Source organism: Marmota monax, unplaced genomic scaffold (genome assembly GCF_021218885.2).
Source record: "Marmota monax isolate L192 unplaced genomic scaffold, Marmota_monax_Labrador192_F-V1.1 WCK01_AAM20220418_F8-fsc00089, whole genome shotgun sequence".
Classification (NCBI taxonomy): domain Eukaryota; kingdom Metazoa; phylum Chordata; class Mammalia; order Rodentia; family Sciuridae; genus Marmota; species Marmota monax.
This window is the reverse complement of record NW_026694744.1, coordinates 5,330,198-5,356,823: the sequence shown is the minus strand read 5'-3', so window position 1 is coordinate 5,356,823 and position 26,626 is coordinate 5,330,198. Positions and strand designations below refer to the sequence as shown.

The 26,626-nt window shown below is 37.0% G+C and overlaps 1 protein-coding gene across 6 annotated transcripts in view; it reads left to right on the top strand.

Annotated features, from left to right (window-relative positions):
* Positions 1-26,626, top strand: part of Frmpd4 (FERM and PDZ domain containing 4) — an 810,201-nt gene that overhangs the window by 587,229 nt on the left and 196,346 nt on the right. For all 6 annotated transcript variants that reach the window (XM_058572590.1, XM_058572588.1, XM_058572587.1 and 3 more), the window contains one exon: positions 14,674-14,790. In XM_058572590.1, coding sequence (XP_058428573.1) covers positions 14,674-14,790 — 117 coding nt within the window. The remainder of the gene's footprint in view (positions 1-14,673; positions 14,791-26,626) is intronic.

Below are 26,626 nucleotides of genomic sequence, written 5' to 3'. Positions count from 1 at the left end.
CCCCAATGAAGGGGGGGAAGTATTTAATGATTGGTATGGGTTAAGAAGTGGTCTGTGTGGGAATAATTCGAGAAATGCAAGGCAGATTTTCCTGTCTCCCAATGCCTACTCTGTGAAATTCCCAGAGCAGGAGTTTAAATAAAGCTCAGGGTTCAGGAAACAACCCAGAACCAGGACAAGGTCCAGGTTGGGTAAATCATGATCCCTGCCTTCCTCAACAATGTTATAAGTTCCATGAAGGAAAGTAACTTGTCTGCTTCTCATATCTCTAGTACTGCACAATAAGTCGCACAAAAGTCCTCAATAAAATGTTTTCAGTGAATGAATGAGTGTAGTGTTATGAGGGCATTAGGTGTTTGGAAGAGAGAAAAAAGAGCTCTCAGACTGCAATATAGCCCATAAAAATGGGGACGTAGAGATAGGGTTGCTATATCACATACAGGACAGACCACAGAGCCTTGAAAACAGGGGTCATTGTTCAATGAATCCTTGCTGATTGACAAGAAAGGCCTATCTAGGTAGAGAAATATTTGGCCCTTATAGTGCCTACATTTCTACTCTGAATCTTGACTTAATCAAAATAAGTCAGTCTTCTCTCTGGTCATCAGTAAAATCAAACTGTCATTTTGAGAGATTCATTCGCCACCTCAGATCTTTTATGAAAGAAAGAAGAATAAAAAGGATAGGTTAGTGTCTGGCATTCATTAACAAATGTTAACATCCCATGCTGGATGTGCCTTGGGCTCCTGGCATATTGAAACATTGGTGAGAAGCTTTCTAACCAGGATAGAATGTTCTTTGATGTTAAAACCCATGTTCTGGTGCCTGCTTTGTGCTGTTACTGTTCTTTCTTGTCTGTCCCACTTCCTTCCTCTATCCACCAGAACGTGGGAGTCCTCTCTGTTATCCACTGACACATTTCCTCATCATAAATTCTAGGAACAGTTTGTCCTGCTTTCTGATTGTTAAATAATTATTAGCTCATATTCCCATCTTGATCTCTGTCTTCTGATCATTCCAAGCAGGAACCTTTGAACCTTTTCTGCCATATCCCTACTACCCACAATTACCATGGTATTTGCATATAAAGTTCTCACATTTCGTGTGTCAGCTCAGTTAACAAACAGTAGCTGTGAGACAACTACCATCAATAGACACTGCTTGAATTATAGGAGTCAATATCAAGAACTATGTAATGTTTTGAACAACCAACAATAAAAAAATAAAAAAAAGAAAATTAAAGGAAAAAAAAGAATTATAGGAGTCATATTTGAATAGACTTTATGACATAGTTTACAAATATTGGTCATTATTGCTGAGATTTGCAGGGAAGAACTATATCATCTTTCTAAAGTTTAAAGCTTATGATGATACCACCAGTTATGGGTGATGAGTCCTGCTCCCTCACATTTTGAAGTATAACATTAGAGAAGCACACTGAGGCAAGCATATAAAGCAAGATTTATTTAAAAAGGGGTAACATAGATTTCTCCCAGGAGGGAGAAGGGGGCCATAGCTGGTATCCCAAGAAGTGAGGGTGTTCTGCCTTTTTATATGTCCTAGGCTTCCTTTGTTCTCCTGCTCTCTTCCCCTTATCTCTCTCTTTCCCGTGTACTTGACTAGGCCCAGGAAATGCTCGGTGGGATGGCCAAAAAGTGAGAAGCAGATGGACAGGGGAAAGGCAGAATGAAGCAGCCCAGGACACATTAATTAACAACTTTATAACTCCCTGTAGGGAGGGGCAATTCCTGGGAGAGGTTACCTTAGCAACAGGTTGGTGCAGGGGCAGGTTATCTTGATAGAGTGGAGAAGGACTCACAAGGTATATCAATCCCTCAGGGGGCAGTCCCCAACTTCCTGGACTCACTTACATTGGCCTTTTTGATCTGACCTGACTTGATTACCTATCTATACTGACTTCCTGTCTAATTCTGGCTTCAGTGACAGCTTTGCATCTTGAAAACACAGTTGAATAATGAGACAGGACAAGTAAATGCAAAACATAAAGTCTAATGGATACTGAATCAAACAAAGATTTTTTAAAGGACACTATTAGGATAATTGGAGAGATTTGAATGTGGACTATACATTAGATAATGTTATTATATCAACATTAAATACACTTAATGTGATATTGTTTTGTGGTTTTAAAGGAGAATGTCTTTTTATGAGATTGATGCTGCAGAATTTGAGGGAAACATGTCATGGCATCTATGACTTAATATCAAATGTTTCAAGTAAAGATTTATAAGCACAAACAGAGATAGGGAATGAGGGGAAAAAGATAAATGTTGCAACATATTAACAATTGATAAACCTAGGTGTTTGGAAGAGGGAAAAGAGAGCTCTCAGTCTGCATTATAGCCCTTAGGCAAGGAGATGTATAGGATGTCAATGTTTTTTATCCTCTGCACTATTGATATTTAGGGCAGGGTGATTCTTTGTGTTGAGGCTGATCTGTACATTGTGGGATATTTAGTAGCATCCCTAATCTCTACTCACTGCAGGCCATTCCTCCCTGCTAGTAGTGACAGCCAAGAACATCTGCAGATGTCAAAAGATCACTGGGGGGCAGAATTGCCCCTGCAGAGAACCATTGGTGTGGGTAAATAGTACAGTGATGTTTGTTAGACTCATATTTCAACTTTTCTATATGATTAAAATTTCTCCAAATAAGAAGCGTAAACAGGCCAGGTATGGTAGTGTGCTCCTATAATCCCGGCAACTCGGAAAGCTGAGGCAGGAGGATTACAAGGTCAAGGCCTGCCTCAGTGACTTAGTGAGACTCTATCTCAAAAAATAATTTTTAAATATCTGAGATGTAGCTTAATATTAAAGAACCTGTGGATTCAGTCTCCAGCCTAGTATTTCCAGGGAAAAAAATGAAAAAGGGGAAACAAGGAATCATGGTCAGGACAATAAGCTTATCCTCAGGGAAGAGTCACATCCTACTTAAGCTAGAGAAATGAAAGCAACTTTACATCAAGGAAACTAATGAAGGCTTAAAAATCTAACATCATTTAGGTTTAGACTTACACACTGATTTTGTTTGGGAACCTTCAAATTTCTATTTTATCTTTTCAAAAACTCCTAGGATGATGAGGCAACAAGTTCCTGTTGAGCACAGTGCTGGCTTTGAAAACCTGGACCTGCCTGTTCATTGTCATATGACTCCTTTTGGAGGATGCCCCCAAATGAGAGCTATTCATTCATTCACTTGTTCAAAGGGTACTCTTATTAAACAGTCTTCAGGTACTAAATGCTGTACTCAACGTTGATGTAAACAGTAGTAGTGGTTTTGAATCCACTTATTTCAAAGTACAGACTTGGTGGTCATTGTCAAACTCAAAGGAGAGGGTTGGAAATCTAGGAGTCATGAGAGTTCCCATGTCTGTCTGTACATTTTCACCATGCAGAGACATATATCCACCCAACCATTTGTTAACAGCAAGTAATGTTCTAGGGCTATGTTGTAATTCCAGGTATTTAGGTTACCCTTCCAAAAACAATGACAAAAAATTATTTCTGTGCAATTTTGTGTTCCTTGGTTAAACCAAACTTCACAGGACAATTTATGTGTCAGCTCAGTATATCTACCAGGCATATAAAGATAAGACTTGTTCTTGTCCTTAATGAAATACCAATTGGCTGGAGGATATAATAGATAAGTAAAGAGAGCATGCTACTTCAATGTGGTAAGGCTAATGAGAAGAGTTCAAGTTGCAATGAATATATTCAGAAATAAATGTTTATTAAGCATTGACTAAGTGCATCAAGTGGGGATGTTTCTCTTAATGCTATGATGTCTCCAGAAGCTTATAATCTTGAAAGACTTGAATACACACAGTTATTAGAAATTATACAAAGTAGATGTTTCCAGAAAGGTGCATACAATAGTTGCCCATGACTATAAGAAAGCAAGGTACTAATTGTGGGGTATTTGGAAGCTACTTTATGCAGGTGATAGTTTTTGATAAGAGTGTAGGAAGATGGGTCAATTTTGAAGTGATGGAGAAGTATGGGGAATTGGTGTGGATGAGGAGAATGTTTTAGCCAAAGGAAATAACGTGAACTGAGGTATGGAGTTAGGAACATAGAAAATGTGTGTCCAGAGAATGATGTCAGGTGAGATTGTTTTAAAGCAGCAGAATATTGTTATATAAAATTAGAACAATACTAATCTAGAAAAGAAGGTCTTGGTGATTGTGTTTATTTTCTGCATCAAGGGTTTTGGTGTTCTATGTTTTGTTTTGTTCACTCATACATGTCAAGCACCTAGAACAGCATGTGGCACAAACTAGACAATGTTTGTTACATGTGTGTAAATAATAACAATAGCAACCAAATTTGGGAGTCCTTACAACAATCCAACAAGGTGGTTAGTATTGTCCCTAATACTCAGAGAAGAAAACTGATGTTTTGATGAGAAAAGGGAACCTACATAAATTTATATGGATGTTAATTAGTAGAGCCAATGTTCAAATGCAGTACTATCTGAATCAAGATTTCATGGTTTGGCCTTATTTCTTCTCCCTGATTCATCCCTTGCTTTTGCACAAATAGTAGAAAACTGGGTATCTCTCTATTTCTCCTTCCTCCTCCTCCTCCTCCTCCCCCTTCCTCCTTCTCCTCTTCCTCTTCCTCTTTCCACTTTCCCCTCTCCTTTCCCTTCCCCTTTCCCTTCCCCTTCTCCTTCTCCTCCTTCTCCTTGTAGTGGGAACTGAATCCAGACCTTTGCACATTCTAGCCAAGTCTTCTTACTACTGAGCTATATCCCAAGCCCCTATATCTTCCTTTTAAAAATATAATTAGCATATCTTCAGAATCTTTCCATATCATTACATAAAGAAATCCCTTTCTTATTTTACAGCTGCATTGCATTCTATTGTTTGCTTTTATAATACTTTATTTAATCCCTCCTATACTAATGAATACCTAGGTTAAAGGACAAACTCCTAAATAGAGGATAGTCAAGATGCAATAAATGGCAATGCACATTTCCATACAGGCACACCAAAACTGTGTGTTTTCAAAGTTCCACTACTTCTCTATAATTTCTCCAGTGATTCCACTAAGAATCCACAGGGAGTCATAGCCCTTTCCTAGTTTCTATTGTTTAAAAGAAATTATAGTGATAAAAATAATGCATGCTCATTATAGGAAATAATATATGAAAAAGCAGACAATTTTTAAAACACCACAATCTTATAACCCAGTGATAGCCACTATGGACCCATCCTCCCAGACCATTTTTCTCTATGTATAGGTTTTTGGTTTGTTTGCAAAGTTAATCATATTGTGCACACTGTTTTAATAAAAAACTTTGTTCATTTAACAATGCATCCTGTGACTGTTTTCATCTACAACTTTGATTTAATGACCAAATGGTATTCTATTGTTGAATGAGTTGTCAACAACCCTCCTTGCTGAGCCGTTGTGAGTAAAAAGAAATAACCCATGAAAATACCTAAAATAGTCCTGCCTAACAGCAGTTATTAACAAATGGCATTGTCCCCATGCCCATGCTTTTACCCACCTGAAAGCAGAAGGCTACAATTTTAATGCCTGAGATTCTGTGCCAGTACCTTCATGTACCTTGATTTAATTTATTATTTCAACTTACATTTGAGCATCAGTTATGTACCTGGAATTACTCTGAGTAATAGCATGGAAAAATGAAGAAGACATGGTCACTGCCTCCTCAGGGTGTGTGCCCAGTTCATGTTAGCCACTTGGAATTGTTTGTTTATTTGGGAGGCACAACTATGAACTCATGAGCAGGTGCAACAGCAGTCAAGCAAATGGAGATCAAGACCTGATCTGTCAACTGTTCCCACATTTAGTTCTTTGAGCAATAAAACCTGGCTGTTCTGTTCTCCTCAACAATACAGGGCCAATTATAATTGTCTTTCCAAGTATACAGAGTTGAAGAATTCAGAGAGCTAAAAGATACAAATGCATTTTGAAAAAAAATGTAATTTAAGTCAGAGCTATATCTGACTTTAAGGGCAACCCCTGTGTGTGATGTTTGGGTAGCCTAGATACATGACCTCAGATCTTCAGGACATCTGTCATCTGTCATAGGATCATACACAAAATGAGGCTTAAATTTATATGTACAAACTTTGAGGAGGAGAACCAGTTAACCCAGAATTACTTCTAGTAATTCTTCCTGATTCCTAACTAGGAAACATAACTAATTCAACAGGCTGTGAGAGGGTTGTGTTGAAACTCACAGATGTATCATCACAAAATTAGTTTTATTGTGTAGGTTGATAAATCATATAATGAAGCAGATGAAAATAAACCAAAAAGATGTTTAAATTTGATTGTTAAAATATACATTCAGGGGTAGTTTGTAACTCAGTGGTTGCATATTTGCTTAGTATGAGCAAATCCCTGGGTCCAATCCCCAGTATATGTGTGTGTGTGTGTATACTTACACACACACACATATATATACATATATATATATATATATGCACACACACATACATACATATATACACACACATACTTACATATATTATATGTGTGTGTATGTGTGTGTGTGTGTGTATATATATATATATATATATATATGGATAAGTATATCTACTACACAGATTCACACACACACACACACACACACACACACACTTAAATATCATTTACCATAGTTAAATTCTTGACTCATAATACATCTCTGTTTGACTAAATGATTTTGTAATTAATATATTTCTGTCTGCTTTAATAAGCTTGACATTGGTATTTAAAGTAGTTTTTAACTGTTTGCTTCTCCCTTTTCTGTATTTGCCTGTCCTGAAATCTTTAATATGGTTGGTGGGATTATTCTTCTGTCTGTATGGCTTTGAAGTTTTATTTACCCTATTGGCATAGCTTTCTTCACATGCACCTATACCCGAAACCTGCTAATAAAGGTGGTGGTATGGACAGTTGTTACCTCTCATATAAGGAAAAAAATATTTTGACTACCATTGCTGAAGTCTAACTTAAAGAATAAAGTTATGTTCTGAGATATAAGAGAATGAAACTTAATTCAGAACATTTCTTTGAATGGTCAGCATGATTGACTAGAACCTGGTAAATAAATTCCTTACTGATTCTAGAGACAAGAAACTTTATAGGACAGGGCTCCCAGAACATCGTGTCAAGGACCCCTCTCTAACTACAATGGGGCATACCAAGCTAGACACAAAAAGAACATGATTTTCAGAAAAACTTGGAACTTTTAAAATTCACCCAGAAACATTGACTGTGGCTCATTTTCCTCACTCCCTCTTTACTTCCTTTACTTTAATCCACATTGCAGTCAATCCAGGAGATATCTAGAACACCATCAGTTTGCAAATGCAAAATACTATTTGAATATACCTTTAGGTATCTTTAGGGTTTCAGGGCCTGTGACCCCACCACCATTTAGAGCAAAATAAATGAGAAAATGATTTTCATTTTGTAACACTATACAATCAAGGGTCATTCTGAATATAATCTCTTTGAGTCCAACAAAATAAGAATGATCAAATTCTGGGTCATGTTTTAATTTGTTGGATTTGTATAGTGTCATTCAATGTCAAGGATGAATAATTGAGTATATGTAGTTTTGGTTTTCCTCATATCTGAAATGAACATGATAATTCACTTCCCAACACTGAGTCTCAAAGAATACAACTTGATTCTGGTTACTGGTTCCAAAATGTTATGAAGTATCTAAGAAAGCCTGTATGTTGGTGTTATACTTAATTGCTACACGGTGTGAGAAATATGGAGTTTGGAGTAGGAAGCTCCAGGGTTCAGTCTGGACATTTTTCTAGCAGGAGCCTTGCCTAGGCTGTAGGGCTCTTGCCTCTTCCACACATTTCTGTGTCTAATACAATCTATGGAAAGCACAGTGTCTGGTAAAGGATCTAGTCTCCCTTCCAAGTAGATTGCTGCCCCTATTGTGTAAGTTATATATTCTCTCTGATTCTTAGCTTCTTCATATTTAAAACAGAAACAATAATGCTTTAGAAGGTACCTGTTGCATTCTGAGGCAGGCCTGTGGGTATCAAGAAAGTGTGGATGTAGAAATGCTGGTTAAACGGTTAGGTCAAACGCAAATGTTACTCTCATTACTATTACAACTACTTTTTATATACCATTTGATGAGACTGTTATAAATAAGCCAAGCTTTGTACTTTAGGGCTTTGAATATCTCATTTGTCTTATAGCATCACTGTGATCTGGATATTGTTATTTCCACTTTATACATAAAACCAAAATGCAGAAAGACCAAGCTATTAAGTGACAGAGCTGGGATTTTAACTCATTCTTTCTGATATAAAGACACATGGTGCTTACCATAATTAGGATGTAAGTGGAAACATTGAGAATGCTTTTTTCCTTGTTTTCAAGTAATATTTTTGAGCCCCTACTCTGCCAAATACAGGGCTAAACTTTGTATAGTCATAACCTTACTTTCTCATAAAAAGCTCTGTGAGCAAAGCAGGGTATACTCCAACTTGGCACTATTACCATTTTGGCTGGATCATTTTTTTTGTGCATGGAACTGTCCCATGCAATGTAGGATGTTTAGCAGCATTCCTGGCCTCTACGCACTAAACCCCAGAAGCACACATTTCCATTCCCCCACTTGAGACCACTAAAAATATCTCCAGACATTGCTAAGTGTTCTTTGAGGGCAAAGTCACCCCGAATGGAAATGTTGAGTTAGAATAACTCCACTTGATAGGTGATGAAAATAAAGTATGGAGTTTAGAGTAATTTGCCCAGGGTCACAAATATAGTAAGTGGCAAAATTTGAATCTGAGTCAGGAATGTAGAAGTTGATCTCACATTCTTCTCCCCTACAGCATCCATTTTTCTTTTTAATTAATTAATTAATTCTAATTAGGTATATATGACAGCAGAATGCATTTTGATTCATTGTACATAATTGCATCACAACTTTTCACTTCTCTAGTTGTACATGATATAGAGTCGCACCATATATGCAGTCATACATGTACCTAGGGTAATGATGTCCATCTCATTCTTCCATCCTTTGGGTCCCCATACTCCCTTCTAACCCATCCCTCCCCTTTGCTCCATCAAAGTTCCTCAATTTTTCCCACTCCCCACCATTATGCATCAGCATCCACTTATCAGAGAGAACATTCCACCTTTGGTTTTTGGGAATTGGCTTACTTAACTTAGCATGATATTCTCCAACTCCATCCATTTACCTGCAAGTGCCATAATTTTATTCTCTTTTAATGCTGAGTAATATTCCATTGTGTATATATACCACAGTTTCTTTATCCATTCATCTATTGAAGGGTATCTAAGTTGCTTCCACAGTTTAGCTACTATGAATTAAGCTGCTATGAACATTGATGTGGCTGCATTACTATAGTATGCTGATTTTATGTCCTTTGAGTTTAGACTGAAGAGTGGGATAGCTGGTCAAATGGTGGTTCCATTCCAAGTTTTCTAAGGAATCTCCATACTTCTTTCCAGATTGATTGCACCAATTTGCAGTCCCACCAGCAATGTATGAGTGTGCCTTTTCCCCCACATCCTCACTAACATTTATTGTTGTCTGTATTCTTGATATCTGCCATTCTGACTGGCATGAGATGAAATCTTAGAGTAGTTTTGATTTGCATTTCTCTAATTGCTAGATATGTTGAACATTTTTTCATATATTTGTTTATAGAATGTGTATCTTCTTCTGACAAGTGTCTATTCAGCTCCTTTGCCCATTTATTGATTGGGTTGTTTGTTTTCTGGGTGTTGAGTTTTTTGTGTTCTTTATATATATTTGAGATCAGTGCTCTGTCTAATGTATGTAAGGCAAAAATTTGCTCCCAAAATGTAGGCTTTCTCTTCACCTCATTGATTGTTTCTTTTGCTGTGTAGAAGCCTTTTAGTTTGAGTTCATCCCATTTATTAATTCTTGATTTTATTTCTTGCACTTTAGGAAACTTATTAAGGAAGTCGGGGCCTAATCCAACGTGATGATGATTGGGCCTACTTTTTCCTCTATTAGGTGCAGGGTCTCTGGAATAATTCCTAGGTCCTTGATCCACTTTGAGTTTAGTTTTGTGCATGGTGAGAGATAGGGGTTTATTTTCATTTTGCTGCATATGGAATTCTAGTTCTCCCAGTACCATTTGTTGAAGAGGCTATCTTTTCTCCAATGCATGTTTTTGGCGCCTTTGTCTAGTATGAGATAACTGTATTTATGTGGGTTTATATCTGTGTCTTCTATTCTGTACCATTGGTCTGCAGGTCTATTTTGGCAGCATCACTTTTTCAGATACTGAGTTACTTCTAAGGAAAGTCAGATCACTGTAGAGGCCTGCAGGCATTTCCAAAAGCCTGTTTTCTCCTATGGCAGATTTGCCTTTAAGATTTGGTGCAGGACTTAGGGGTAGGCATAGAGGAGGAAATCATGGAGCACTTCCAGCAATGATCTCAACACAAATACTTCTGCAACTGTGCCTGTAGGTTCATAGCTGCTCTCATTTCATATAAAGTAGGAAGATCTATCTTGTCCAGGATGGTTTTAGCCTGTTGCAAACAATAGATGAGTGAAGCACAAAGTTGCAAACCAGTTCAGTCAGTTGTTATGAGTTTCTGGAGTGATTTAAATAGCTCTGACAATGTAGGTCGCTATTTTTAAGGCTGAGCTAAGTGTTCAAAAGTGGTTCACACAGCCATGATCTCAGATAGAAGTTGCAGAACATCACAATTGCAAGGACTCTCAAAGCCTTGCCCGAGAAATGTGGAAAATGACCCTCTGTACTCTGGATCACAGACTTGGGATTCCTGGTTTTTTGTTTAAAAAAAAAAAAAAAAAAAAAAAAAACTTCCTGATATTCCTTCTGCCTTGAGACGGGCTGAACTCATCAACTTCTAGCCTTATGAGAAGGTGTGACTGCTTGGTTCAGCCCCTTCTAGACCTTGCCAGACTGGAAAAGCATAGATGAATGAGCCTTTCACCTTCTTTCTATTCTGAGGATGGATTACAGTCAACTATATTTGCACAACACCCCCCAGTATTATATTTTTTTTTAATTTGTAGGTAGATATTTATTTATCAAAGACTTTCAAGCGTATATGTCTGGGAATCGTACAAAATTCTTTCAAAACTCGCTTAATATTCTTCCAATGATATGAGTCCTATTATCACCATTTGACAGAGGAGTATCTGGTTCTGAGGAGGTTAGAGAGGTTAAATAAAGTGCTTAATATCATGGAAAATAGATGGCAGAGCCTCAGTTAAAGGGAAGCTGGTTCTAATCCAGTGGTTCTAAAACTCCAGTGGGCATCAGTTTTGCCCAAATAGTATATGTGACATGCTTTAAAAATGTTGCTTATGGAGAACTCAAATTGGAGACTGAGTGTCCTGTATTTATTGTTTTACATTTAGCAGCCCTAGGCTGGAAGACCACCTTGCAAATGTTCTCAGTGGGGCCAACCTGCATACCGTCCTCAGTAACACAGCTGAAAAGAACAGCCAGGGTATTACTTATGAGAGTGTCCGGGCTCCACAGAGGTGTTCACGAGGAATCTTGAGGCTGGCAGGTTCTTAGACAAGAAAAGTAAGACCTCATTCAAAGAGGGAAACTTTTACAATGGCTCAGCTCAAGAATTCAGAATGGGCTCCCTAAGAAATGGACAGGAAATAAAAAGGCAAGTATCTCACACTGGCATGTAGGTTTGGCATTATTGCCAAAAATGAAGAGCTTTTAGAATAGTGTCATCATAACAGTTCCTGGGCTATCCTAAGGAATTGAGTATCATTTCCATATCTGAAGGGGTGCTAAAGCAAAGCAACCAAGAGCTTTGCTTTTACATGTGTTGGCCTCACTGCTGCTCTGCAAGGGACCACTCTTAACCCATTAATTCTATATAGGATGATGGGACATAATAGATTAATATTCTGGGTAGAAAATGTTGTTCCGCAGTGATGGGATGGGGACATTTGAGAATATTAAAGAGTTTGGGGCAACACCAGAGGTGAGAGCAGGAAAAGGAAGTCCCTGAAGCATCTCCCTAGTAAGCAGGGAGGAAACCACTGGATTTCCAAGGCTGGATATTGTTGATGGCTAGACTTCCAGTAATCATACTTCATAGAATCAGGAGCCAGATCCCTTCACAATTATGGCCTATATCCTTGAATTTTCTTAAGACATTATGGATAGATACTTTTAAAGGATGTTATTTTTGTTGTACTTGCACTTTTAATTTGCTAAATTCTACTAAGCATTTTCAGACCTATACATTTCATTTTGACACATTGACAGGCAGATATATGTTCTTTTATTGATCTTAATATTCAAATCATTTGTTTTTTATCACCTGATGCCTCTTGGCCTAGACTAAGCTCAATTAGTATTTATGTGGTTTTCCAGCATTAGCATTTCATTTGGTGATTTTTTTAAAAAAGAAAGCTTTACTTGAAAACATCTTGCTGAACTGTTGCTTGCCCCTTCCTGAACATACTGTACAGGACAGAATGTCATGTATAGTAAAATGGGTTTCCTACAGTTCTTTATTATAATGCTATATTTTATATGGAAGTTATATTAGGAAGCCTTGTGTTTCCTTCAGTAATTAAGATTTCAGGGAGGAAAAAATGGTTGAAGGAAAAGAAAGACAGTTTATTGTTTTTAATAAGTTAGCCCTCTATGAGGAAGATTACCTTTCTAATACAATACATAATTTAAGAATCCAGAATAAACTATTGTATTCTCTGCACAGGCCTCCTCCTTTCACTCCTAACAACAGTCTTTGTGCCACTTCTAATGGTACTCTTGCTTTTGGAAAAAGTTTTTAATAACAGAACAGACTGTATTCATGCCTCTAAGAACTTGTTTCCTTGGCACCATCTTAGAAAGCATTCTAATTATGATCTCTGCAGTTGTGGAGAAAGTGGTGTGGGGTGTGTGTGTGTGTGTGTGTGTGTGTGTGTGTGTAGTACCTCAGGGTGACAAACTCATGTGTTCTCTCACTGCAGGAAAGCAGCACATTAAAAAAAAACACCCTAGGAAATTGCCACTGCTGACTTTTACGCAAGTAAAAGAACCAAAAGCAGTAGCCATGTTTTTCTTTTAATATCAACAGACAAGAAATAAGCCTATGGTGGCATTCTAAATTTACAGACCTGTATCAAATTGGTGAACACTTTATGAAGGATGTAGCAAAACTGAAATGAAGTTAAAACAAAAGCAGTGGAGTTGGTTGAAATTATGCAAAATACTTCCTCTGCAGAAAACTTACAGGAAACAGACTTATGTTTCTGAAGAAATTTGGGGTTATGGCCAGATGGGTATATGAGAGGGCCAAGTGGGTTGAGGGAAGGAGTTGCCCAGTATTCTATTGACTTAATGTCTCCCTCGTCACAAAAGGGTTAAGAATCCTGGTTTAGGTAGTTGCCACAGGCTGCATGAAAGAAAATACATTACATTTTGCAAGTTGTACCTCGTGCAAGAGGGCCGAACCAAGGAGGCAGGTGACAACTGCAGTCCATCCTCAGGCCAGTGGCACTTGCTCTACTTTTATCTAATCAGAGGGGTTCTTCTTTCTCATTGTAAAGTGCTCTTGAGCAGCTATTGAGACACTGATTGTGAGTCCAGGAAAATGTCATCACTGCCTTCTCTCTGCCTGCTTTAGTTATATCATTCTGGGATTTGGAACCATGAGAGGATGTTAGAGGCTATACAGTGAATAACTTCTCCACAGCCTAAAGGACAAAGTGATGAGGGATGTTGATCAATCCTAAAATGGAATTGATTACTTCCTTCCAAAAGAATGGTGAAGCTCTGAAGTAGTGTTGGACAATTATTGGAAGACAAGAATTTCTCAGGTCCTGGGTTGAAGAAGCCAGGCTATGATTCAATGATGTTCCAGAAACTGGCTTTAGGATTCTAGTTATGGACTGTGGCTCTGCAGTGCTACCCATCATAACTGCTTGTCATAAGGAGTTACTTCTCCCCTTCTCTTACTCTTGGTAAAAAACAGATTTAAAGGAAATTCTCTTTAATGACACTTTCATTTTACTGATGAGTCAAATTAAGGTTGTGCACTGGGGAATTTGTGAAGAATGATGTGTGGATTTTGGTTGTAATTTAAAATTGTGAGTTTGTCTAATGTTTATGAATAACTCATTTAGCCTGGAGTGTGGTTAGCATGAGTCTGTATTTTGGTCATAGGAATCCAAGAAACTGAGGCTTGGAGATTGTTTTTGTTTGGTTTGTTTTGTTGTTTAAGAGCCCAAAATTTATTTTCATGTGTATTTATATAATATTGTCAAATCTAATTATGGGACCAAATATTCCTCATGTTTGGTTTCAGGGATGCTTAATGTGATGGAAGTTGAAGAACTTTTGTTCAAAATTGGCTTGTATGTCTTCAAACGCTTAAACTTTCTGGCCCATTTATTGTTTCCTTATCTCTAAAATGTATAAATGTGCTTATGCTTCACAGAGCCCCTGTGGAAACTGAAATACCACATAGAAAATGCCTAGCATGGTACATGACATAAAAATATTCTTTATAATTATCCAATTAATCAATTGAGGAAATATCCCTCAATTTAGAGGAGTAAATCAGGTATTCTTCTGCAATTTGTCTCAAAAGATATATTTATGAGTCAGTTGTGATAATCCTTTTTTTCTTTTGCAGCCACAGGACGAAGTCTTCAGGCTGGCCACCTCCCTCAGGAACCTGGGGCTTGAACCAGGTGCCACCCTATGGATGGGAGATGATGACAAACCGAGATGGGCGAGACTACTTCATCAAGTAGGTGTAAAAGTTGGCATGATGAATGAAATCCTTGGCTAATGGACTTCTCTTGTTTTGATTTGCACAGGAGAATGAATATACTTCAAGTAGGGACTGAGGCATTTGATCTTCTATACATTCTGTATCTTGTGGCATTGGGTTGCTTTGCTCTTGGGAAGACTGTGTCTTAGAGGAACAATTCATTATGTAGTGTAGTAATTCTGGCTCAGGGAAACAGTGTCCATTATTAAACATTAAGTCAGTATATTCATTGTCTAAAAGTAATAACTTAATTTTGACATGAAATAGTGTCATTTTGAATGTTTTCTAGAAATGGTCAAGAGAAGAATGCTACTGTAATATCTGGAACTAGAAAAAACAGCAAAAGGACTATGTGCATTACATGTACTTTTGTAAATTTCTCACCCTAATATTGGCTTAGATTTGGGATTTTTTGTAGCATTTTAAAAACTGTTAAGTGAATATATACATATGAATATATATAATGTGATTTATAATTGTAGCCACTGAAGATTTATAATTTAGTGGTAATAAGTACACCCACAATGTTGTGCAATTAATTCGCACTGTCCATTTCCAGAACTCATCATCCCAAACAGAAATTTGGTATCCACTAAACAATAACTATCCATTTCTCCCTCTTCCTATTTCTGGTATCTTCTATTCTGATTTCTATATTTGAGTTTACTTATTCTTGGTTACTCATATAAGTGAAATCATACAATATCTGTCTTTTTGTGTTTGTTTTATTTCATTTTGAATAATGTTTTCACATCTTACCAATGTTGTAGCATGTGTCAGAATCACTCCTTTTTAAGGCTGAATCATATCCCATTATAGAGATAGGTCACATTTTTGTTTACTCATTTATATACTGAAAGACATTTAGGTTGTTTCTACTTGTTGGCTGTTGGAAGTAGTGATATAATGCCATTAATGCACAAATATTTGTTTGGCAGTCTGAGAGCATAGCTCAGTGGTACAGTATGTGCTTAGCATGTGCAAGACTCTGGGCTCCATCCTCAACAACAACAACAACAACACTCCACACACAACAGTTAGGACCCTGCTTTCAATTGTTTTCAGTATATAACTAGGAGTAGAATTTATGGGTCAAATGAAAACTAAATCTATGGTTAGTAATCAGAACCTTTGCATTTAATTTTTTACTCTTTTACATGTTATTTTTGAAAGAAATTAGATGTTTTAATATTGTCTTGGGATGTAGATGATACCTACATTAGACAATTATTTTGATGAAGGTACAACTATTTCTGAGTAGCTGAAAAGGCTATGGGAAGACTCAGGCTTCATGTGTTCAAAGTTACAGTCTAATAGCTAAATAATAAGATTATCCCATCATCATGAGTCTTTCTGAACATGGCCCAGAATAGTTGAAATATGTTAAAATTTTATCTGTCCCTTTTCATCCCCAATTATTTAGAGTAGGTCTAGGTAACCTGTTTTCTTTTAAGGAGTTACTGATCCATAGGGTTTTTTTTAAAGTAAGGATATAAACATACATGTTGTTTTACATTTGTATAATGTTGTATAATTTACAGACTAGTGGTTTTCAACCTTGGCTAAATATTGGAATATACCTAGGAGCAGTAAAACAGCTTGATCCTTTAGTGTGAGGTAGAGCCTGTGAAAGTCTCAGAACTTCACCCAGGTGATTCCAATGAAGAGTTATGATTGCTGCTCTGAAGCACTTCTCTTCATGCAAGCTCATTTATTTGTCTGCAATGCAAGAATGGTTATCCCCATTTTCCAGATGATAAAACTGAGACTCTGGCTAATTCCCAGAGTGACACGTGTGCACAATCACAATCCACTGCTTGTCCAACTTCACTAGATTCCTCATTAAGAAAGGACAACTTGTTGGTATGCTTAGAGAAATATGAACTAGAGATTTTTAATGCTTTTATTAGTGCATTATAGTTATATATGCATGGAATTTAATTTGCTCCATTTCAGTCCCCAGGGCCTCCTCTCTCCCTTCCTTCCTCCCTCCCCATGTTCCTCTTCCTCTACTTGAAGTAGAGTTGTTTGTTGTTGTTGTTCTAAGGAACAGAGAATATTGTTTAAGACACATGATAGATAAAAAAATACAAGTTTCTCCGTTCTTATTATTAACAGTTAAGAGATAGAGTAGGGGGAAAGGAGGAAGACAGGTGGGAAGAGAGAAACTACAAGGAAAGGAAAGAGTCTCAGGAAAGGGTATCCTGATGAGAAATGGTTAAGAGAGGTAGAGATGGTTGGAAAGAGAAATGAAGGGAAACAAAATGAGAAACTCTGGGATGATGATAATAACAGCATCAGTAAACAGTAAATGTAGAAGGAAATGGGAATAGATAGAACTACAGATATAAATATGGATATAGATATAGATGTAGACATACATATAGATATAGAATATAGACACTGACATAGATATTGATATAGATGTGTATAGATACACAGATATAGTTGTAGATATAAATGGATTTAGAATATAGATATAAATGATATAGATAAGTGAGCATATAACCAAGTTAACCCAGAAGAGTTCTGGTTTGTGAGTACTGTTCTGAAGTTATTTATTGATAGTACTTCCTCTTGCTCTCAAAGGGTTCTGGTTTGGATAAAACAAGATAACTCAATTTATATACCACACTGCCAAAGTTACAAAAATTATTACAAGGCATAAGATTTCATTTAATCTTGACAATTTTCCTATGAGGTACTTAAGACACATAGAGGACTCTTCCTTGGTAGAAAATATTGTGATTCACAGGAATTAAGATATCTATATCTTATTTATTCAGTCCAGTGTTTTGACCCACATCTTTAGACTCCAAGGGCTCGGTTCTTTTTTTTTTCTGTTATGGAATTGAATCCCCCTGTTTTCCATAACTTTGACTCCCACCACTAGTTACTCATCCCAGTTAATGTGCACTCAGCTCAACTCACCTCCACCTGTACCCACTCAGAATTCTCCATTCAGAATTCTTAGATCTGTACCGGATCAGCCTAGTTGTCTGGTCTTATGCTTCCTTTAGATGCTCTTCTTAGCCATACTCAGCATTTATTGAGTGCCACTAAATACTGAAGATAGCAAGATAGGTAAGACAGGTTCCTAGTTTTAAGGAACTTAGAGTGCAGTAGAAGTGATAAGTACAATAATAGACTATGTTTTGGATACAGTGGAGGCCTCCAACAAAAATTAATTCAATATGTTTAGAAAGGAGGGCAGGAATGAAGGCCATTGCCATGGACTTAACACTGCAGAGAGGTCAAACATCATTCTTAACTGACCAATGTCTATTTTAACCTCTTTAGAAATATAAAATATACCAGGCACAATAGTGCAGTAATCCCAGCAACTCAGGAAGCTGAGACAGGAGGATCACAAATTCGAGGCCAGTCTCAGCAACCTAGTAAGACACAATAAAAAATAAGAGTAGCTCAGCAGTAGAGCTCCCCTAGGTTCAATCTCCAGTAATGAAAAAAAAAAAAAAAAAAGAAGAAGAAAAAGACAGAAATACAGAATATTGTTTAAATTTTCAATTTTTAATTTAATGGAGTCAGAACATGTTTGTTTGTGTGGGTTGGAGTGCAAAACTCGGTATTCATAAATCTGAAACTTTGGGGTTTTGTATACAGAAGGAAAGAATTAAAGCCTAAGCAAAATAAGTATTAAAATGCTAGCCAGATGAGGATGGGGCATTGGGGAGGTATACTCATACAATTTTTGTGGGACTTTGAATTGGTGCAACCACTCTGGAAAGCAGTATGGAGATTACTCAGAACAGTTGGAATGGAACCCCCATTTGACCCAGTTATCCTACTCCTCGACATATGCCCAAAGGACTTAAAATCAGTATACTATAGTGATGTGACCACATCGATGTTCATAGCAGCTCAATTCACAATAGCTAAGCTATGGAACCAACCTAGGTTCCCTTGAATAGATGAGTGGATAAAGAAACTGTGATACATACACACAATGGAATATTACTGATCCATAAAAAAGAATGAAATTATGGAATTTGCCAGTAAATAGATGGAACTGCAGACTATCATGCTAAATGAAATAAGCTAATTCCAATAAACCAAAGGCCGAATGTTTTCTCCAATAAGTGGATACTAACACACAATGTGGGTTGGAAAGTGGAGGTTCACCAGATTGGACAGGGGTGAATGGGGGGGATGGGAATGGGAAGGACAGTAGAATGAATCACACATAACTTTCCTATGTTCATATATGAATACATGATCAATATAACTCCACATCATGTACAACCACAAGAAGGGGAAATTATACTCCAAGTGTGTGTGATATGTCAAAATACATTCTACTATCATTTATAACTAAAAAGAAAAAATAAAAATATATTTTTAAAAAAATTCTAGCCAGAAAGATGGAGGATTATGATGAGCTAAGTTGGAATCTGTGATAAAAATGTATGATAGGAGAGGAAACTAGTGGGTCATATCCAAACCACATGATTTTTCAAGTACAAATTTTAGAGACATTTATTTTCCTGGCCTTCTGGCTTTCTAGCCAACTTCACCCTGTATATGTAAAAATTATCCCTGCATGTGTATTTGACAAGACATGCCATTCTATTGTTCTATCAGCAATTCCCATGGTGGGCAATTAAACTGAGCTACTATCTCCTTAATGCACAAGAATTCAATTTCAAAACCTGCATAGTAGAGATGGTAATGAGATGTGGAAACTTCTACTTTGTTCTCCAGTATGGACTTGGCCAAACTTTGAAGTAGTTTAGCCATTCCCATCAGCTGGTCTATTCTTTGATCAATGTGAAATTTATTTTTGGTTCATCTTTCTCCAGAAGAGAATAATCTGAATAATACACGTAGTTTGTGCACTCTGCTCACCCCCCCATACACATACACACTTCTTATCAACCACAGCAGAAGATGGTCAAGTGAAGGAGATAGGATGTCACTGTAGAAATTAGAGAAGCCTAACCTCATCCTTCCATGTGAGCCCCAAGTATTCCCACTATAAACTTCACTTAGTCTAATTCAGATGTCCCAAAGGGGTAAAAAGTAATTTACTATCTTCAAACATTATGTGGCAGTTCTGGGTATATTCTTAAAGTTATTTTTTCCTTGATTTTTATTCCAAGATTTTATAAGACTCTTAGGATTATTTTGTGGATTAGTGTCTTTTTCTACTGCTCTTTGATGAATTCCCTTAAACTATTTTTTCTCTTACTCTAAAAATAAAAAAAAAAAAAATCAAGAAGAGTTAAGTTGTAAAGTAGATGTGGATATTGTGCTTGCATTCCTGTGGTATTTTTTAATTGGAAGCAGATGTCAATTTCCTACTTTATCAAGCCCACACTTTGAATACACATCCAACAAAGGACAAATGGATTTGAGAGATTACACAAGTTGTTACCCTTTGTTTCTGGTAACAAAATCCTGGAGGTCTCTGTGGAAATTAAAAGTTGTACCCATGAAGGAAATAAGACAGATCTATTTGTAGGTTGCTCTGTTTTTTGTTTTTTGTTTTTTTAATTTTAAATATCCAAAGAATTAAGATCTAGCTTTGTTAGAGAAGGGGCAGTTTGCTTCATTTTTCGTGATTCTGATAAAGAATTCTTAAATAAATTATATTGCTTCCAAGTGCATACAATAAATTATGCATGAAAAATGAAGGGTCATCTCATTGCAAGAGCAAATTTTCAACAAGTTTCTTAGGATTTCAAGCATCCAGTCCAGGGGAGGAAGGTATATTATAATTTAGGAATGGGGAAAACAAAGTAAACATGATAATATCAGTACACAAAAATGAAAGGTAATTATGTCAGTTAATGCAGATGCTCCCCAAGCTGAACATTAGAAGCTGTTTATTCCCTTCATTGGAGCAGATTTGTTTTGTTTTGAATCTGACAAAGCACCTATCTGCTGAGTTAATAATCGCTGCTTCCAGCTGAAGGTTAAGTTTGCAGAGTTGATGGAAAGGCTTTTAACAGGAAGGCTCTGAAATGACACTGTCATTCCAGGTCTAACTTGGCATAGAGCACAAGGAGCTGTGCAGACTTCTCCCATATCACAGGCTATCATTTTCCCTGTGCATTTCTTTTTGAAACTTTGCTGCTTTACTTAATGTGGCCTTCACTCAAGGACAAATACTTAAAATGCCAGCTTATTTGTTGAACAGGTCAAAGAATCTGGTGGGGTTTTAATTATTTGAAATTCTTGGACCACTTAACTACAACAGAGTTGGGACATGTACGTTTGGACCGAGCTGTGGGCAACAGATTAGCTCATGCCCTGAGTCACCTCTTTCTTCTCCTGTTATGTATGCAGCCACAGGGATGTACCTGAGGTGGGTCACAGAGTCCATTTGGAATCATAGGGGTGGCCAACCTGTGCAAGAAAGAAGCACCTGGAAGACCAGGTTTCCATCACAGCCTATAATTGAAATACTAGCTTGGGGCTACCTGCCACCCTTGATTCTTTTGCATCACCTTTGAACCTCCTCTTTCTGGATTGAGCCAACCCTTGCAGAGAGCAATTTTGATGTCATTGCCTAAAGCTAGCAGAAATTCTAGCCTGTGCCAAATGCCAAGTGGGATGAGTGGGTGTTGCTGGCAGACCAATTGGCTGAACTTAAGAGGGTACAGAATCACTTTTGTGACAGGTGTCTTTCCATTATTGTCTGTCCTCCTGCTTAAAAGGAGAAGGTGAGCAACTGAAAAAAGAGGGCTGGACAGAAGTACCTTTCTGTGGTCCATTAAAGAGTAGGAAAGAGTAATTCCTGCCAAGCCCTATCCTATAGCATCTCTTAAAACTTGAATAAAGCCTCATTACTAATGGCCAATTTCTGGCAAAAAAAAAAAAAGTGCCCCTTCAATTGCAAGGATGATAAGAGGTGGTAGTACTTTTCATGCCAGTGGACACTCAGCTCATTCTGAGTCAAAAGTACCCATGTCAGGCAGTTGCATAAGACCATGCCATTTAGCTCCTCCAAGAACACAGGATTGGCAATAGCAGTTGACATTGAAACTCTCAAAGAAGGCTGTTGGGAGTTCATAACCCACTTGAATCAAAGTGTGGAATATGATATGTCAAGAAATTTGTAATGTTTTGAACAACCCACAATAAAAAATTAAAAAAAAAAGAACAGTGCTGAGCATACACAAATGGCTACATAATTTTCCTGACCACTACCAAATGAGAATGCAGACCCCTTGTTCAAAATCAAGATAAAAGTACTCGTAAAGGTACGAAAATGTGAAAGTTTTCCTGTTTTCTGTGGTCTATCAACATGTAATACAGTGCTTTATTTGCTAGTTAATGTCATTCTAAATAAAAGTTGAAAATGTCAATTATTAATATGAATTTTACTGATGATCATCCTTTCATTGTGCAATGCAGGCTATAGATACAAGTGTAAGAGCACTGTAACTAATTCAGAGCTCTTGCATGTGTATGCTTTCATTCTTCCCAGAATTGAAGAAATGGTGCACAAAACTAATTCATCTGTTTTGATTATACTTGATACAAGCACATTCTATGAACATTCCCTCCCTTTGGCTTACTGATGAGTAAAGAAGAAATGAAAGGAAAAGCGATTCTGGGCTGCCTTGTCTTGTCCTCTCCTTCTTTATAGTCGGTTTCAGTGTGCATGATTAGCCAATACAAACAGGTACATGAGTAAGAAGGGATATGACAGGATTCCTTGGTCATTCATGCTTCTTATAAGGCCACTTGTGTTAAAAACAAATTGGCCTTTAGCTCTCATCCCTTAACTTAAAAAAAAAAAAAAAAACTTAACATGGCTTTCTCAATAAAGGCCTAGAAAATAAACAATTGCTTCCAGCTGTTGAATCCCTCAGAAAGTAATTTTCATGCAGGGCTGGGGCTATAGCTCAGTGGTAGAGCGCCCGCCTTACATGTGTGAGGCACAGGGTTCGATCCTCAGCAGCTCATAAAAATAAATAAAGATATTGTGTCCAACTACAACTAAAAAAATGTTTGCAAATAATGTTCATGCCCTGTCAAGGATGGGTCTTCTCATCAAAAGATGTACACTTTTCTCCATGTGCAACCCCACCTCTTAATTCTCTAGGTCAGGTCAGCAAACCTTTTTGAAACTGACACATAGTAAATATTTTAGGCTTTGGAAGGGATGTGATCTCTGTTGTGACTCAACACAATGCAACTCTGCCACTGTAGTATTAAAGCAGTTGCAGGAAATATATAAACAAATGGATTTGGATGTCTTCCAATAAAACTGTATATACAAAAACAGACTTTGGGCTGGATTTGACCCATGGACTGTAGTTGTTTGCTGGCCCCTGCTCTAGAGCATCATGCATTTGAGCTCATTCTCATATTTTTAATTACCTGATAAATTTCCAAATCCCTCCCATGAAATGGAGAGCTGCCACATGTTTTATCTTTGAAAGGAACTAGGGCAGAGTTTGGTGAAATGGCTGAGCTAAAAATGGACCTCAGAGCTATGTGTTGTCCTACTTGTTGCCAGAAAACTCTATTATGTGTCTTCTCTTGGTATGTAGTTCTTATATAGCTCTGACACCTATGACCTACCTTTAAAGGGTATTCTAAGAACAACATTGTTGAAGTCCACCAGAGAAGTAGAACTTTTAATATGAAAGTGTCATTATTCCCCTCTTCCTTTTGATGGGTTCTCACGTGGAGGAGATCTGTTGATCACAGCACTTGCAGCTGTTCCCAACCTCCAACTAGCACCTTCCTGGGAGGGTGATGGAGGGACAGGAAATGATAGCAACGGGGCAGCCTAGCCACAATGGAATGCTGAAGTCAAGTGCAAATAATTATTAGGGAGGTGAAAATTACATAGCAACTTCCTCTTACTAATGTTCTACAGAGAAACAGCCCTATTATACTTTCAAAAAGTTAATTGACCATCATGTTTTGAAGAAATTCTGCTTATTATCCTCATGGACTTTTATAAAGCTGCTACATAAAGGTCCCCAACTCTTTTTGTTGATGTTCTGTTCTCTCAGCATCCATGTCACTATCCCCCTTCTTTAGCACCAAGTTCACGTGAAATTCCTTCTGAAGTTTCTTCAGCTGGTTTATTTAGTTCAACATTTAAATTTTAGTTCCCCAAACTATCAAGCTGATATTTCTAGTTAAAACCCACCAAATGATGTAAATGATTCAGGAGTGTAAATATGATGAGACCATTTACTTTTAGTTCAAAAATTAATAGATTTTCATGACTATTCACCTGTAGGAGACAAAGGAGATCAATGACAATTGGTTTGCACTGCCTAGGCTATTGCCTTAGCAATAGCATGTGATCAATTAGTATTTGGTTAATAGATATTTACATAGAGATATGTACGCCATACATATGAATATGCCCATTTGTGAAAAAATATATTCAGTAGATTGTTAGGGGAAATGCTGATACACAAATCAAAGAGTTAAAAATATCTTCTTAACTAAAAGATTTCATTACCAGAATTTAGGTATTTATGTAAGATTATATTTAAGACCCCAAGATTCATCAAAACCTAATCATTGATTCATGCTAGTGTAACTGTTTATCAGATTTCCAGAATTCAAGATGTAATGAAGGAATCTTTGTAGGAGTCATATGAGTGCGATGTATTCCTGAAACAAGTGGCATAGAGTACTAAAGCACATAAATTACAGTACAAAGACTTCTGCTAGAGTTACAGCTCTTCTCCAGTAAAGATAAATTATGTATTTACAGTTATAGAAGCCTATATGCATGTATTTTTGTGCACTTATGCACTTTTGATCGATGTATACAATTGAAATAATAAAAATGTAAAAATAACCATAAATCTATGTTAATGAATATATAATATAGAAAGATGTAATCTGATGGGCACAATGGTACACCCCTGTAATCTCAACAGCCCAAGAGTCTGAAGGAAAAAGGTAACACATTCAAGACCAGCCTCAGCAACTTAGCAATACCATGTCTTAAAACAAATTTGTAAAAAGGCTGTGGATGTTGCTCAGTGGAAAGTGCCTGCCTCACATGTGCAAAGCCCTGGGTTCCATCCCTAGTATTGCAGAAAAAGAAAAACAAAGATATGATTCATGACATTCATAATATAAAATAGTGAAAGTGGAGATGTAGAGGAGTGTTTTTGTAATATTAGTTATTCATTTTAAAGAGTGTGTGCAAACTTAAAGATGATTTATGTAATTGCAGTAGTTACTACAAAAATTGGATCATAGCATACCTAAACTAATCCCTATAGGCAGAGGGGATAGGAGTTGCTAATCAGCTTAAGCCAACTAGGGCCTACCCTTAAAGTGGAAACTAAATCAATCCTACCTAGATCACTTAGGAGAAAGGTGGTTTCCCAGTGGAACCAGGGATCACAAACTGTTTCTGCAAAAAACCAGATAATAAATATTATGGTCTTTGTGTGCCATATGGTCTCCATTGCAACTATTCAGCTCTACCATTGTGTAATGAAAGCAGGCAGAGATCTTATGTAAATGGATGAGCATGGTTATATTCCTATAAAACTTTACAGACACTTAAATTTGAATTTCATAACAATTTTAAGTATCATACAGTATTTTCCTTTTATGTTTTTTAATTGTTTTTTTTAGTTGTAGATGGACACAACATCTTTATTTTATTTATTTATTCTTATATGGTACTGAGGATGTGTGTGTAATGTGTGCTAGGCAAATGCTCCACCACTGAGCCCCAGCCCCAGCCACAGCCCATGTTTTCATTTTTAACCATTTGAAAGTATAAAAACCCAACTGGGGATGTGACTCAAATGGCCTTAGGTTCAATCCCCAGCACAGCCAAAAACACAAAAACATTCTTAGTTCACAGGTGGCAGGTAAGATTTGGCCCAGGGATAGTAGTTTGAAGATCCCTTGGGTAGATAACCTCTCTAAATGCCTTTTTATGTTAGCAATTATTTTTCTTCTTAATTTTTCCTGGTTCACTTTCATTAGCGTGTTTTTTATTTCATTACCTATAATGAGATGACCCTCAACTGGCATGTTTGCTCAAAATCCTCAACCTTACTTACAACAAGACATTTGGAAGTTTGTGAAATCTCTTTTATTATTCCCTTGTGCAGTGGAGTGTTATAATATCTTGGTTGCCATAGAACACTTAGGCAATATAGGATAGCACACCATTAAATATTAAAGATAATGACTCTTCCTCCTACCCCTACCATTATTGGAAATTAAATATATGCCTTCAACTCTACAGGCATGATTTATAGAGTTAGGTTAAACTTCTGTCATGTTGCTAAGCAATTGTTCTTCTATTTTTATTCACCTTTAGCAGTACCTTTTTTCTAACTTAAATATTTAGTAGACTAGAACTGTCTTCTGAATGATATATTTCTTAAAGGCTTTATTTTCCAGTCATTGGACAGAGTATCATTATGTAAATGATTGAAGCAAGTATTCAAAATGTGGGTTTAAAGATTTTCAGGGTCAGGGAACGACCCTGGGGGAGAGAGAGACTGGAGATGAAGCTGAACAATAAGAAGCAGAAGAGGATAAAGTCAAGGAAACATACAAATGCCTGTAAGAAACATGTTTGGCAGGATCTCTGGAGAAAGAGGAAAAGAAAACTGGCTTGGGAAAAAGTGAAGTTCATTGAAATAGCATGAGGCTATAGAAAAGTGATGATCTGTTTTAAAATGAAAATAAGAAATTGCAGGAAGATTCAGTCAAGTGTATTTTGACAGCCTTTAAATTTTAGTCCAAATATCCTTGCACATAGTTCAGTCTTACTTTCCACAGTTTCAGTTACAGTCAATTACCCTCCAAAAATATTAAATGGAAAATTCCA